Consider the following 14,283-nt stretch of genomic DNA (forward strand, 5'->3'; position numbering starts at 1 on the left):
ATTTTGTTTAGGAACCGAGCCAGACTGGCAATTTGTGGATTCTGGCAAATAGAAGATCCTATAGTCACTATTTAGTGGGCTGGTGGGGGGGTGGGCTGTATGTGCCTCTGTGCACTTAAAGGAACAGTAACACCAAAAAATGAAAGTGTATAAAAGTAACTAAAATATAATGTGCTGCTGCCCTGCACTGGTAAAAGTTGTGTGTTTACTTCAGAAAGTCCACTATAATTTATATAAATAAGCTGCTATGTAGCCATGGAGGCAGCCATTCAAAGGACAAAAGGCACAGGCACATAGCAGATAACAGATAAAACACTATTATATTCTACAGAACTTATCTGTTATCTGCAATGTAACCTGTGCCTTTTCTCCTTTTTTCCAGCTTGAATGGCTGCCCCCGTGGCTACACAGCAGCTTATTATATAAATCATAGTAGTGTTACTGTAGCAAACACACCAGTTTTACCAGTGCAGGGCAACAGTGCATTATATTTTTATTACTTTAAAGCTCTTTCATTTTTTGGTGTTACTGTTCCTTTAAAATGCCAGGGCCTATTCTCAGTCCCAGTCCAGACCTTGCAAATTTGTATAATTCTGGTAGTGATTATCACATTTTGGGCCAGATTCAATTCCATGAGAATAAAAACTGATGGATGTGATTCAATTCAAAGAAAAAAAACTTAAAAAACAGTAAGATAAGTTTTTTTTAAATTGAATTGCATCTTATATTGTATCTCGTCCATCAGTTTTCACATGATAAACCTTTTTCTCACCGAATTAAATCTGGCCCTTTCTCTGAGAGTTTGCTAAAAGGGACATTTAAAGATTAAGTATGTGTACATGGATTCTTCAAGTGCAGAGTGCTCCTTTAGATAAGGGCAAGCACAGGCCGGTGTCAGAAGTTCAGAGCACATAACTTTCTGCTTGTGTTGGCAGTATATACTGTATAAAACTCAATCTACTGCACTTACAGCACACCCCCCTCAACTGCATATCCTTCAATTTGCATTCCATGAAACTGTTTCTCTGTGGGATTCCACATTACTAAAGCTGGCCATACACGTACCGATAATATCGTACGAAACCCCGTTTCGTACGATATTCGGTGCGTGTATGGCAAGTTGGCGAGTCGACTGATATCGCAGGAGGCTGCTGATATCGGTCGACTCGCCGATCGGCTAGGTTAAAAGATTTTGATCGGGCGCCATAGAAGGTGCCTGATCAAAATCTGCCTTCAGGGCTGAATCGGCAGAAGGAGGTAGAAATCCTATTGTTTCTACCTCCTTATCTGCCGTTTCAGCCCTGAACGGTTAGTGGCCGATTGTACGTTCTTTTGTACGACCGATGGTCCTGCCTAAATCAGGACCAAAGGGGACATGGTATTGATGTCACCTTCATTATACTGTACTATACTGTAGATTGTTTAAACAGCAACCGGCAATTGTAAAAGTTGTAGGCACACAAACATGTCAGGCAGTTGTTGCTCAGAATATCGGTAGACAGCACATTACCCTATACCTAAGCTGTACTTAGTTTCTGTTTACTTTACCTTTGCCTTCCCCTGTAGTGATGCTAAATCAGCCACAGGCAACTCCAAGCAGCACTGTAATAAATGATAATGGTAACTGGTTCTGTTTGATTTGCAGGACAGTGGTATTTGGCTAAGGACCCATGCAAAGTTGCGTGAAGTTTCCTCCTGCAGGCAACTTTGCATGGCTTTGAAAAACCAAAGTGATGTGAAGGACCTTCCACTGGTGACTCCAATTGTTCCTACTGGAACGCCATTTCGGACTCGTTAGTTGCTCACATTAGCAGAGATCCGCGGGCAACTGAACTGCTCCTAATGCTGTGACCCTTTAATACAGTTCCTCATGTTGTGGTGACACCTAAGCATAGAAGAGCGGTGTCTCGGTTCCTAAGGACTCTGGCACACGGGGGAGATTCTTTTTCGACGATTTCGGGAAATCGCGCTGCCGCGTGTGCCATCCCGCCGGCGACTTACATGTTCGCCCGCGAACAGGGAGTTTTGTCGCGGGCGACTAATCTCCCCCGTGTGCCAGAGGCCTTAGACCATCGAAAATATGTGTTTTCTTAGGTGACCAAAGGGGTCCTGACCCACAGGTGGAAAACCACTGCCTTAGAGCCTAATGTTGTGGGCAGAAAGGAACCGTGTAGTTAATTTTTACCATAGGCATGCTAAAAGTGCAGGGCTCCATTGCTCCTAGTGCCTTGGCACCTCCTTGATTGCACTTCTGAACAGGTTCGGACAGTGGGGTGCAGGACCACTCACCCGACCCATTTCCCCAATTATGCATACATTAAATGTACTCTTAGTGCATCAGGGGAGGGAGATCTGCAGCCCAGGAAGCTCCGGCGGGGATCAGGTATGGGCCAGCGGGGCCCACCGGGTTTTTTCCTGGTGATCTGCTGGCCCAGTCTAACCCTGTTTCGGAATGATGCTCAAGTTAGGGGCCACCAAAGAAAGTCCCATGTGCTACCCCCAGCCTGAATGTGGAAATACAAAACACAGACAGAGCTGTTTTCATGAAAAACACACAGGCACTACACTCCATTCTACAACCCAAAAACCTGGGTGCCCTGTGGGTGCTATGCTTGCATGGGGCAAGGGGCTAGGTGCAAAGTGCAAAAATAAATGGGGCTCTGTGTCCTGCCCCACTGACCAATAAGGCTCTATGATTGAATTCCTATTTGCCCAGTGTGCCAGGGAAATTGATTCCACGATGCAAGCATAATAACCGGCAATTATTTCTTTCTCCCAAATGGTCTGGCAGGATATATGCAAAATAGCAAAACCCCAAAAAGCTGGAGATAATGAGAACATGGGAATAGATTATGATAAATCAGGGGTGTGTCTGTGCATAACTGGGTGTGGTCAATGTGGATTGGGGTGTGGATTAAAATGTAGATGGTTGACTATTGTAGGAAGACTTTTATATCAGACTCATTGCTGCTTATTGCACATATTGAAAAAAATGTACGTTCAGGGAGTGCACCCATGTATTGTACAGTAATGCAGAATATGTTGGGTCTTTTTAAATATGTGTTAATAATACTTATTATAATAAACAGGACCACTTCAATAAAGGCCCCACCAGGGAAAGGGGGCCATCTGGAATCATTTTGTCCTCTAGAAATGTCAGCAGGCCCGGACTGGCAATCTGTGGATTCTGGCAAATGGCAGTCACTATTTAGTGGGCTGGCAGGGGGTCGTTTGAGTCTCTGTGTACTTGAAATGCCAGAGCCTAGTTTAAATCCCAGTCAGACCATATAGCCATTTTAATGTTTCATTAAATTACTAAAACTTTATTTTGGAAAGGACAAGGCTCAGGGTTAGGCCCCTACCTTATTTTTCCCTTGAGGGTTTGTTATGATTTTCTCAAGTACCATGATAAAGCAGTACGTGCATCTTCCCAGGGCATGATTTGTGTTTTTTTCCTTCTATTTGTCTGCGGGTTTAACTTCACCAAGCAATTTATAACGTGTTGCAGCTTGTTCTGCTAAGCAAGGATTGTTGAGTGACCCATTCCTTGACCCTGCCACACTGAAAGGGTTACAGATGTCATAAACTTTGTCTTTACCTCTGTTAGGCTACTGGGCCCAGACAAGCCCCAGCAGGATGTAAATTTGAGCAGTGGACATACAGATTCCAGACCCTGGGGCAATTTAGATTCATTAATGTCACAATAGCCACTCACCTTTCTGTCCAAGACAACACAACAGTAGCCTGTCCACCTTGGGCAGGGTGAGGGCTACATGCAGTGGCACTTGGATATTTGACAGCCAGAGGAAAATATTCCAAGAGACGCCCTCCAGCAGGGTCATGGGGATCTGGCCCCAGTGTGGGTGGAATCTTAAGCCTTTTGATTAAATAGGAAACTTATATTCTCATGCATATTGTAAGGGCTTTGTTGTGCAGATTGGGGAGAGATTTAGTGCTGCATCTTTTCCTGACACAAGTGATGGGAACAAGCTAAGGCCACAGGAAGCTTTTAATTCCCCAAATTCACTGGAAATCTTGGGGCATAGTTGCTAAGAATTAATCAGACTGAATTAAAAAAATGCTCCACATGTGATGTGAAAGGAATAAGGGCCTCTCCCTCAACCTGTCTATCTGGACCCAGTACATATGCTTAGTGGATTAACTACCAGGGAGCAGTGGGCCTGTGCCCCCTGCTTCCTAGATAAGTGATTTTTTAGAGCATGATACATGCATACAGAGTGTTTGAACTTGGCCTTTTTCAGCAGAATTTGGATTCGGCTGAATCCATGCCTCTGGGCGAACCGACTATTTGTCACATTAATGGGAAAATGTTCACTGTGTGCAAGGCATGCAGTTCTCTTTAACCCATCCTTGGGCTAATTTGCATTTAGGATTCTGATTCAGTTCAGTATTCGCCCAAACCTTCTGCAAAGGATTCGGGGGTTTGCCCGGATCCTAAAATAGTGGATTTGGGCATCCCTAGTTATTAGAATTAGATTATTCCCACTTCTGGAAGTGCTGCTGGGATATCTATATAGTTATACTTTCTGATGTACTAAGCATTTGCATTTTCTTCCTACTGTACAATTGCCACCCTGTGGGGCCCATATGCAGGGACCAGGGCAGTCCCCCTGCTTGGACCTCCTAATAGATCTTTCAAGATGTAGTCAGGCCAAAGAACATTGGCACCCAAAGCAAGAGTAGTTATCTGTGCCCTGCCCCACCCAGTGGTTCAACAAGACCATTACCCTCAGAGTTAATGACAGATGCAAACCAGATTACAGAGGTAGGGTAGGGTTGCCACCTCACCCCTTTAATACCTGCCACATTGATTCCACATCCTGCATAGCTAATTAGTAATTAATTTAGATGCATGCTGCATGGCTTCACATAAATCAGTTCATTCTGCAGGATGCATCTAAACTAATTGCTAATTATCCATGCAGGATGTAGATTTAATATGTGGCTGGTATTATAGCGGTGAGGTGGCAGCCATAAAGTAGGGTGAGAAGACAAAAGATGATATAGGGCTTCAGCTGTGTGTGCGCCAATGCTACTAGTAACTGGAATGGAATCATATCAACACAGTTAACTGGAATAAATATCCCAAAATGGCTGAACCTCCCAAAAATGCTTGCATCCTAGGCAGGTGCCTTTTTGCCCACACCTGGTCCATAACCTCCCAAGAGAATTGTACTGTCCCATTAGCAGAATGGAGACCCAGCTGAATTGTTCTTCTAGATGTGAATGATGTGTAATCTGTGTAAAGCTCTGCAGAATATGCTATGTCAATAAATAATAATACTACATAGCAGTGCAGACCCCCACTCTCCCACTCTTGAGAGGATGCGATTGAGATTTCCAGTGAAACCTATTGAGAGTAACAAGATAAGTAGGGAGCCAGGGGCTGAGCAACTAAACAAAGAAAGGAATTGTACAGAGACCCCATGAGGTGGCAGCAGATGGAAAGGAGGGTGATAGGCACTGATATGGAGGGCAAGAGAATGTGTGAGAGAGGCAAGAGAGCCAATTATATCAACAGTGAGAGAGTGTGTATGTGTGAGAGAGATATGAAATGGGAAAGAGTGTATGACAGAGATAAGGCCAGAGAGAAAGTAACTGTGTGTGAGGAACCAGACCCGCAACGTGATGGTGAGAGAGACACACAGAGCGAGAGACTGAGACAGACAAGCTACGGGTCACTTGTAGAGCGCACATGTCTATGAGAAGAGGGACAGGGGACTGACAGTGTGTGACACACAGGAGGGAGGGAGGGACGAAGAGGAGGGGGAGTCTGGGAGCCGGAGAGCGGGTCCCTCACTCGCAGACACACTGCTCAGTGACTGAAGCGACACAGAGAGATACAGAGTGGCACAGCCACACAGCCACTTACCGGCCCGCAGGTGAGACCCGTGTCTGGCAGGGCACCTTTGGCCAAGTTGTTTTGGGGTGCGGGGTATTGGCAGCCAATTGGAGGGACAACTAGTTGTACAGTTCTTCATAATATGTAGAAAATGTGACTGCCATAGGGATGCCAGCTTTGCAGCTGTTATTGAACTACAGCAGTCAGCATCCTCCACTCCTAAGTCTGGGGTGCTGGGAGTTGTAGGCCAGTAAGCTGGTTGCACCTCCCTGATATAGGCGAGTGGGCAAGTCTGCACAGAGGCAAAGGCTGGGGCAATATGTTAGTAAGTGAGGCATGGTTCCTATCCTGGGAGTACATAAGATCATTTATAGTACATTTTAAAATTAGGTACAAGTACTTTTCGTGCACTGTGTTTCTTGAAAAAAAAAATGTTTTCTATAAGCTATACACCTAGGTTGCTTAAATCACAGTTGCTAGGGATATTTTATTAATAGAAACAATATGTATAATGTATAAATGTGCCCCCAAACATATGGCACACTGTGAGAGATCCTACTGTTAATGGACATGATGAAACTGAGGCGCTTGGGCTATAGAGTAAAATGTGTTTAGTGGGTTAATTACATATAGAAAAGCATAAGCCTGTGGATAGGGAATCCTTGTGCATTTGGTAAGTTTAAGGCTTATATGAAGACAGTGGATACTTGCCTGTTGTAGCCTCACAGACAATGTTCTGAATAATGGGTTAATACAGAGCAAGGCTGGTTTGGACTGAAAAAGGAAGACATTGTTCCGTATTCTAACCATAGCAGGTGGGGGATATTTCTAGTTGCATATATAGTAACAACATAGTGATAACCCTAGGAGACTGCAGCACCTTCATTATTTGCTGTGTCCCCCATCACCCAGAGTGTATAGAGTCAGAGAAGATGGATTTATTAAGGTGGAGTTATTGATGGAAATAAGATTAGTGCTATATAAATTAGACTGCCAGCTTATAGAATGATACAGCATAGGGATGGAATGATTGCCATGATTTAAGGATAAAGAATTAAAGGGTAAAGGTTTATATGTGTAATAATAAACCTTAAGTAAGTGGTATAGATGTCTCATAAACCCTTCTCCTTTCAGACTGTAAGCTCTATTCAAAAGGGCCCCTATTACCTGTATTGGTTGATACTTTCATGTAATTTGTTTTACTGCTTCAGTGCATACTCCCAACTATCGTACAGCATTGCAGAATGTGTTGGTGCTTTAGAAATATACATTAATACCATAGAACCTCGGATATTACATTTTTATATACAGTCCTATACAGGTAAACTGTGTTTATTCCTTACTGGAATTCACATTTTCCTGCAATTTACTGGGTTTTTTTTTTCTCAATTTATGGTTTGACTGTATTAGGTTTACAGACTTTACTAAGATAACTGTATTGTTTATAATATTCAGTGTAGTGGATATATGACTGGGAAGGATTATGATTATTATAACCATTTTACAACTGGATAAATTTAGGAAACATATGTTTTTGACTTTGTTTGCATTTAAATCTTGTGCCCATAAGTATCAGTACATGTATTGTGTATCTGTAGAGGTCTGATGGGCGTTTCCCTTAAGTTATCGCCAGGATACTTTGTGTTTTTCAGTGTTTGTATAGAAAAGGTGGTGTTTTGTGAATTCCTCCATATTTCCCTGCACGTATCTGCACTGTGCACCTGCTTCGGAACACAAGTTCTGCTGGTTGCTTTCTGCTGATAATGCGTCTGTAAGAAGATAGGGAGTGTGAACAGGAAAGACACACCAGGCGGTACTAAGAATCCCTTTGAATTCCAGTTTTACTTGGTCACTTCCAAGGTTTCCGCTGTCACGGATGGCCCAGATTAAAAAAAAAAGAAATCCAACAGCATCCAGATTTGGAATTTCTTTGACTAACTCAGGACTTCCTGATTATCGCATGTGATGAACAGGAACAATAATTATTTATATAGCTGCATGGCACTTTACAACCATAAGAGAACAAAAAGAGGCTTGGGACAATTCGACAAATCAGGGATGCAAAGTGAAACAGGAGTAGTAGAGAACTGATTATTGACAATTAAATTTTTTGGTCTGGATTTAGAGGACTATCACAATGCAGATGCTGAGGCTCCCCTGGCAGATTTAGTATTTAAGCAAAGTTTCTGGAACTGATCATCTTGCCCACAGTTTGGGGGAATGCTAATGCTCATTTACTAATCCAGACCTGCCTATGTACAGACCCCTTTTCAAAAATCTTGGGTCCTGTCTGTGATCAATACATGGGCTCTTTGTAAATTTGCTGGGCTTACCATTGGTCCTAGCTTTCCGCCCAATAGCAGGACTGCCTGTCTATAAATAAAAACCTTCTCTATAACCCTGCACAGCACAGATCCTTGGTAATGTGAGGTTTGGTTGCTACCTATAGGTGATACTGATGATTGTATAGATATATGTTGATGATTGTATATGGTTTTAACAGTGCTTTCTATGTTTGCCCTAGAAACAGCTTCAGAGATGAACTTTACTGATACAGAGGGAAACCTATCAAGAGCCTGATCAAACACAGCTCAAGAGATTGCGGATCCGGGTGTTACTGGTTGAGCCCCTTGCATACATCTCGAGTCACACGTGTCTGAATTGCCGCTATGACCACTGACGCGCCACCACTCTATTACCCCATACCAATATTACCATGGTAACGGTGTCAAATCTTAAGAACCCAGAGGACCTGGTATATATAGTTCTTGAGGTGGCTATTGCTGTTCTGTCCATTCTTGGCAACGTGCTGGTGTGCTGGGCTGTATGCATCAACAGCAACCTTCAAAACGCCACCAATTATTTTGTAGTGTCTCTGGCAGCTGCAGACATTGCTGTGGGAGTTCTTGCCATCCCTTTTGCCATTGCAATTAGTACTGGATTTTGTGCAACCTTTCACGCTTGCCTGTTCATTGCCTGTTTTGTTTTGGTGCTGACGCAGAGTTCCATCTTCAGCCTTCTTGCTATTGCTGCTGATCGCTACATTGCCATCCGAATCCCACTTAGGTAAGTCATATATCGCTCTCTCCTGTTACTCTTGATAACCTTTGCCATAACTACACTTTATTTTTCCTTGTAGCATCACAGCAAATTGTTTCTGTTTTAGGTAAAGACTAGACCTCCATGGTAATATAAATATAGTTTTTCTTTGCCCTGAAGGCAGAGGGTTGCTCCTAGAGACAAACAAGCAGAGTTGTGACAACATTTTTTTGCTTTATAGCTACTTCTGCCACACCTAACTATAGAGAAAGCAGAACTTACTACTACCAGGGAGGAAGGACAAGAGTTATAGGGTGCCCAGTGGGACACTAACTAATAAGCATTTTCAGTGTATCCTTAACCAAAATATATTATTCCCAAAGTTTAAGAGACCCTAAAATGATTTTGCTGTGGCACCAAGTAACTTCTACTTATGCTCGTGCTTTTAACCTGTATTAGCCTGAGCCAAAACACAAGTGGATTAAAGACATAGACATGGTTTAAATTACCAGTTTCACAAATACGTTTATATAAAATACGCTCTTTGAAGCAGCGATGTTGTGTAAATGCAAGTTGAAAGAGCATTTGCCCTATTTGCACTTAAAGGTGAAGGAAAATCAACAATCACTGGCAAAAGTTAGGCCCTAGGTTCTTCCAGTGAGCACCATGGAGCAAGCTTTCAGCCCCAGGATTTTGAACAAAGAAGAAGCAGGATCGTTCTGTGGTGCTCGCTATGAAGAACCCTGGGCCAATGCAGTTTTCTGCTAACAGGAGAAATGGCCTGGGGTATCAGGTAAGTGAATAAAGTCAATTGGGGGCCTAACATTTGGAACCCCCTGTGATTGTGACTTTCCTTCTCGTTTAAAGAGACAAAATTAAATTTAGCTGTAAATTTGACTCTTCTAGTGAAAAGAGTGCAGTTGTTCATGGCTCTAATGTCCCAACTCACCCCCATTGGAGCACAGACCAGGTAAGTGTGGGGGGTGAAGGTGGGGCACAATGGGGAAGGTCACCACCAGGGAGTATGACCCAGAAAGTTATAGGATAAAGCAGCTCAAGAATCCTTATGGTTATACTGTAGATAATAAAACTTAACAGAATCATGTAAATCCCTATTTGTTTGTTAAAAGGTGTATATCGCCAAGTGCAAGTATAAGTGCCATATAATGATCAGTAGATCTTTCCAGAGGTGTACATAATTGCCATGTAGTATAACAGCTTGTATTTCTCTCATTGCTACTGTCCTTGAGACCTCATTTACACTTGGCTGGTTACAGTTTGTTGGATCAGAAAACCTTATGGCTTGTGATTAATCTGTTTCTATCTGCTACTCGCACAGCAGGGGAAGAAATGTTCAGATATCATTTATTATATGTCTGCTCCAGCACAAATAAATTAGACTGCTATTCATGTAGTTTTCTGATTTACCCTTGACTCCCTTTAAAATCTGAATTGCATACAAATCCTAGTATCAATGCAAAACATCTTGAATCAAGGCAGATTACTTATAGTCCTGTTCCTTTATGGCAGTGATACTAAAAACCACTGTTTAAAGGGATACAGATGCTTTTTTAAAAACTTCATGCTGGTATGTCAGCCCAGGACATGACCCTTCCTAGTGTTGACACCATTTAGCTCTACATGTCCTATTTTCAAAGGTTCCAAAATTTAGAAAGCAATGGCGGTCAGAGCAATTACAAGCAAGGTGAGCCCTTGCAAATTTTATTGCGGAGGTGCAACGTTTCTGGGCAAAACAAGCTTGATAAATAGGTTGTTTTGCCCCGAAACATTGCACCTCCACAATCAAATCTGCAAGGACTCGCCCTGCTTGTAATTGCTCTGAGTGCCATTGCTTTTTATTTTTTGGAACTGTCTGGGAGGGTGCCGATCCCTCCAGAATTGTGCACGGAGCTCCCCACCTTGGAGTGCCAGGGTGTGCGAGGAAGGTCTCCAAGTTGTCTATTTTCAGTGGTACAATGGACTGAGCATCTAGGCTCAGGTTACTAAGGAGCACAGGAAGTGCATTTGCTGGCTGCTTTACCCTGCGAAAGCACTCAGCAGCCTGACTTCCTTGGGAATTTCAGGCAGCTGTAGTGGCAATGGCAGACGTGGAGATTAGTTTCCTGAGATAAATCTCATCTACCACAGGTGACCAATCTCCTAAAAATATTTTCCCAGCAATGATAATGTAAATTGCTGGTGAACAAAATACACATACAAAAACATCACTTAGGTTTTGCAAAGTAGCCCAAAGCTAGTTCACAAAGCTGAAGCGACGCATATTTTCCAGGTGTTCTATCACCCTTAGAGGGGTCAATTAAAATCCACCATGCAGTGTGCAAAGTACAAAAAAAGGGGCAGAATGGCTGTGTTCTTCTTTTTGGAGTGCAGTGACCTGCTGAAGGCCTCTTGCCCCTGCTTGCCATTCATTCATATGCACATGTAAGGGGGCGCCAGGAGGCACAGCCCACATCTCAGGGCCCTGTCCTTACCACTTGCCTAGGCTAGCCGTAACTTCTGACGCTGCCTTCTGATTCTCACAGTGGACTTTCAACCTGGTATGTTGGGCAGAGCACAACTCTGGGATGCAAGTGCTTCTAAGTGAGCACTAAGCTCTAGCACTTGAGCCCTGGAGTATGGTAAATTACCCCAAGGTGTATTAAAAAAGAAAATAGTATCATCCCCAGAAAATGAGGCCCTAGGCATGATATTACAGGGATTATAGAAAAACAGTGGAATGTCTTTGACAAACATATATAATATTTCAATAAGGGAAAGGAAACTACTGATGGAAAGGAGGAAGTCATGGATTACTCCAGTGATTACTGTTGCTCACCAGCTGCATTTTACAACTAGGGCACATGCTGATTGGATTCCAGCTACAGACACAATGTCTCATGTACAAAATCCCCTGCAGCAAGTGCTAGAGCACTAAGGGTAAAAAAATTGCTGTGCTCCTAACTTGGGCCTCTAAATGATGCATGTTTGGGGGTGGGTAGGGAGTGAATAGGGGATGCCTACGTGCCTCCACCTGTCTGCCTCTTATAAATATAGGGATGCCAAATGCAGGCTTTGCTGTATTCTTGTGGAAGACCCAGACCCTTGTGCTCCTGAATGGGTGTATGCCTACAGGCATTTGCCACAGGGCAGGGTGCAAAAAACATGGCATCCATTTTTTGCATTTTGCAACCTTCTCTGCTGATTGTAAATAACCCCTACTGAGCTCATCACTGTAGTGGTGGCTCTCTCATCAGTAAACTTAAAGCTAATTGTATGAGGCAGAAGTGGAACTAGATGGAAGACAATACACATAAAGTAGAAATGACTGGCCAGTGGACAAATGGAAGAGAGATGAAGTAGGTATAAAATGTTAAAGGGAAAAGAAAAATATTACATTAATAGTAAAATAATAATATTGAAACACAAAAAACATATTCTTTTTTAGCCAAATGGGTCACATCTGCTTAAGGGATTAATGCGAGGAGCCTGCTATGTATGGGATATAATAAGGAGAGGATACAGGTTGTAAATGTGTGTTATGAGAAGTGGAGATTTGTTCTGCCGCTGGTCCCTGGGGGCCAAATACTGGACACTATGGTCTTGGGTTCTTGGGTGCATCTTGGGAAATAGTTGATGTCAGATTTGCTTGGAACACAGAAGCCTTCCAGCTGTCAGCTGTTATCAAACCAAGGGGTTTAGGGAAAAGAACCAGAAAGTATCTTCAAAAAAATGCCATTTCTCCCCCTTTGTTCCCCCTTTTCACATACACATTTAACTAATTTGTTTACAAAGAACTAAAACAATGAATAAATGCTTTTTTATATGTCCTGTGTGTATTTCCCTCAACCTTCTGTGCTTTCTTTGCAGATATAACAGCTTGGTGACCAGTAGGAGAGCAAATGCTATTATTGCAGTTTGTTGGCTTCTGTCCTTTGTTATTGGACTTACTCCCATGCTGGGTTGGCACAAAGAGGTTCCTCCATCTGGGAATACAACTTGCCGCTCTCCAATGATAGAGTGCCTTTTTGAGAATGTGGTTACCATGGATTATATGGTATATTATAATTTCTTTGCCTGTGTATTGATACCCTTATTGCTGATGCTTGGCATCTACCTGCGAATTTTTATGGCAGCCCGACATCAACTGAAGCAGATGAAGATGAAAGTGACATGTGGAGAACGCTCCCGTTCCACGCTGCAGCGGGAAGTCCACGCCGCCAAGTCTCTGGCTATCATTGTGGGCCTATTTGCTTTGTGTTGGCTGCCATTACACATCATCAACTGTTTCACCTTATTTTGCCAAGCCTGCAATCGTCCACCGCTCTGGATAATGTACACTGCTATCCTACTTTCCCACGCCAACTCTGTGGTGAATCCACTCATCTATGCATATCGCATCCGTGAGTTCCGTCACACTTTTAGAAAGATCCTTCATCAGCATTTGTTTGGTCAGGGGCCACATTTAAAGACTAGGACAGCTAGTGCAAACTCACTGACATACAATGGAGTTGATGAGGAGACGGGGATCACCCAAATTCGTTCCAGTAGCTGCAATCTGGGAACTCACACGAATGGAAGCGTTTGTAAATTAAAGGAGGAGAGCCGTCAAAATGGGTGCCCATCTCAACACTCGGAGAAAAGGACAGGTAGCTATAGGTATTCTGGTCACAAAAAGGAGATGATGGAGATATCCTGACTGGGGTAACTCTTGGAAACCTCCAACTGACCCTTTGACTTTGCCTCTGGCCTGAGATTTGAGGGTGTGTAGCTCTCACTGTACACTTGGTTCAAGTAGCCAAATGTTGTTTGTAAATGTAGTGTGAGTTTTTTTAACTCAATTTATTTATAAAGACAAATTTTAGAAGTCATTATGGTATTATCCAGAAGACCTGTCACTGTGTTCCAATCGAGGCAGGTATGAGCCCTAACAGAATTCTTGTATCACATATTGGAACTGGTGCTGAACTTGCTAATATGTTTTATTGTACCTTTTCTCCACGCTGTATAATTGTTTTTTTTAATATTGTGTATTAAATATGTGCTCCAGAGAGCTACCTCTATCACTTCCCTGTTCCTCATGGTTGCTCATTAAGCATGGTGGCTGTGTTGTATGTTGCCATATTGTAAGTTAAAAGACCAAGGCTTGAAACTGTCCCTGGTTAATTAAATCACCATTGCTCCCAGCCAAAGAGCAGACACATGAGCACCAGCTGGTGAACCAAAGGATCATGTTTCCCAAAATAGACTTTTTCCCAAAGACCCCAAGGGAGACCCCTTCTCTCAGAGCAAGCTCACATATTTGTCTATTTGTACAGGCTGCCAACAAGGGAAAAAAAACAATCTCAATGACACTCATTGCATTGCTGGGCTACACGGGGAAA

At 42.9% G+C, this 14,283-nt stretch overlaps 1 protein-coding gene across 2 annotated transcripts; it reads left to right on the forward strand.

Moving 5' to 3' along the window:
* Positions 1–5,597: 5,597 nt before the first annotated feature.
* adora2a (adenosine A2a receptor) lies at positions 5,598–13,965 on the forward strand. Of its 2 annotated transcripts, none has more exons than XM_012969075.3 (3): positions 5,598–5,903; positions 8,388–8,929; positions 12,770–13,965. In XM_012969075.3, the coding sequence occupies exons 2-3, from the start codon at positions 8,580–8,582 to the stop codon at positions 13,596–13,598; spliced, it is 1,179 nt and encodes a 392-aa protein (XP_012824529.1). In that variant the 5' UTR covers positions 5,598–5,903; positions 8,388–8,579; the 3' UTR covers positions 13,599–13,965. The 2 variants fall into 2 exon arrangements, with proteins under 2 accessions (XP_012824529.1, NP_001106398.1); NM_001112927.1 differs by having other exon boundaries at positions 5,775–5,903; positions 8,394–8,929.
* Positions 13,966–14,283: the final 318 nt, after the last annotated feature.

Source organism: Xenopus tropicalis, chromosome 1 (assembly GCF_000004195.4).
Source record: "Xenopus tropicalis strain Nigerian chromosome 1, UCB_Xtro_10.0, whole genome shotgun sequence".
NCBI lineage: Eukaryota > Metazoa > Chordata > Amphibia > Anura > Pipidae > Xenopus > Xenopus tropicalis.

What these genes read in the sequence shown, in the direction of transcription:
- adora2a (XM_012969075.3), top strand. Translation starts at nt 8,580, where the DNA reads ATGGTAACGGTGTCAAATCTTAAGAACCCAGAGGACCTGGTATATATA. An exon ending in GCCATCCGAATCCCACTTAG is followed by an intron (nt 8,930 to 12,769) that starts GTAAGTCATATA and finishes CTTTCTTTGCAG; the next exon opens with ATATAACAGCTTGGTGACCA.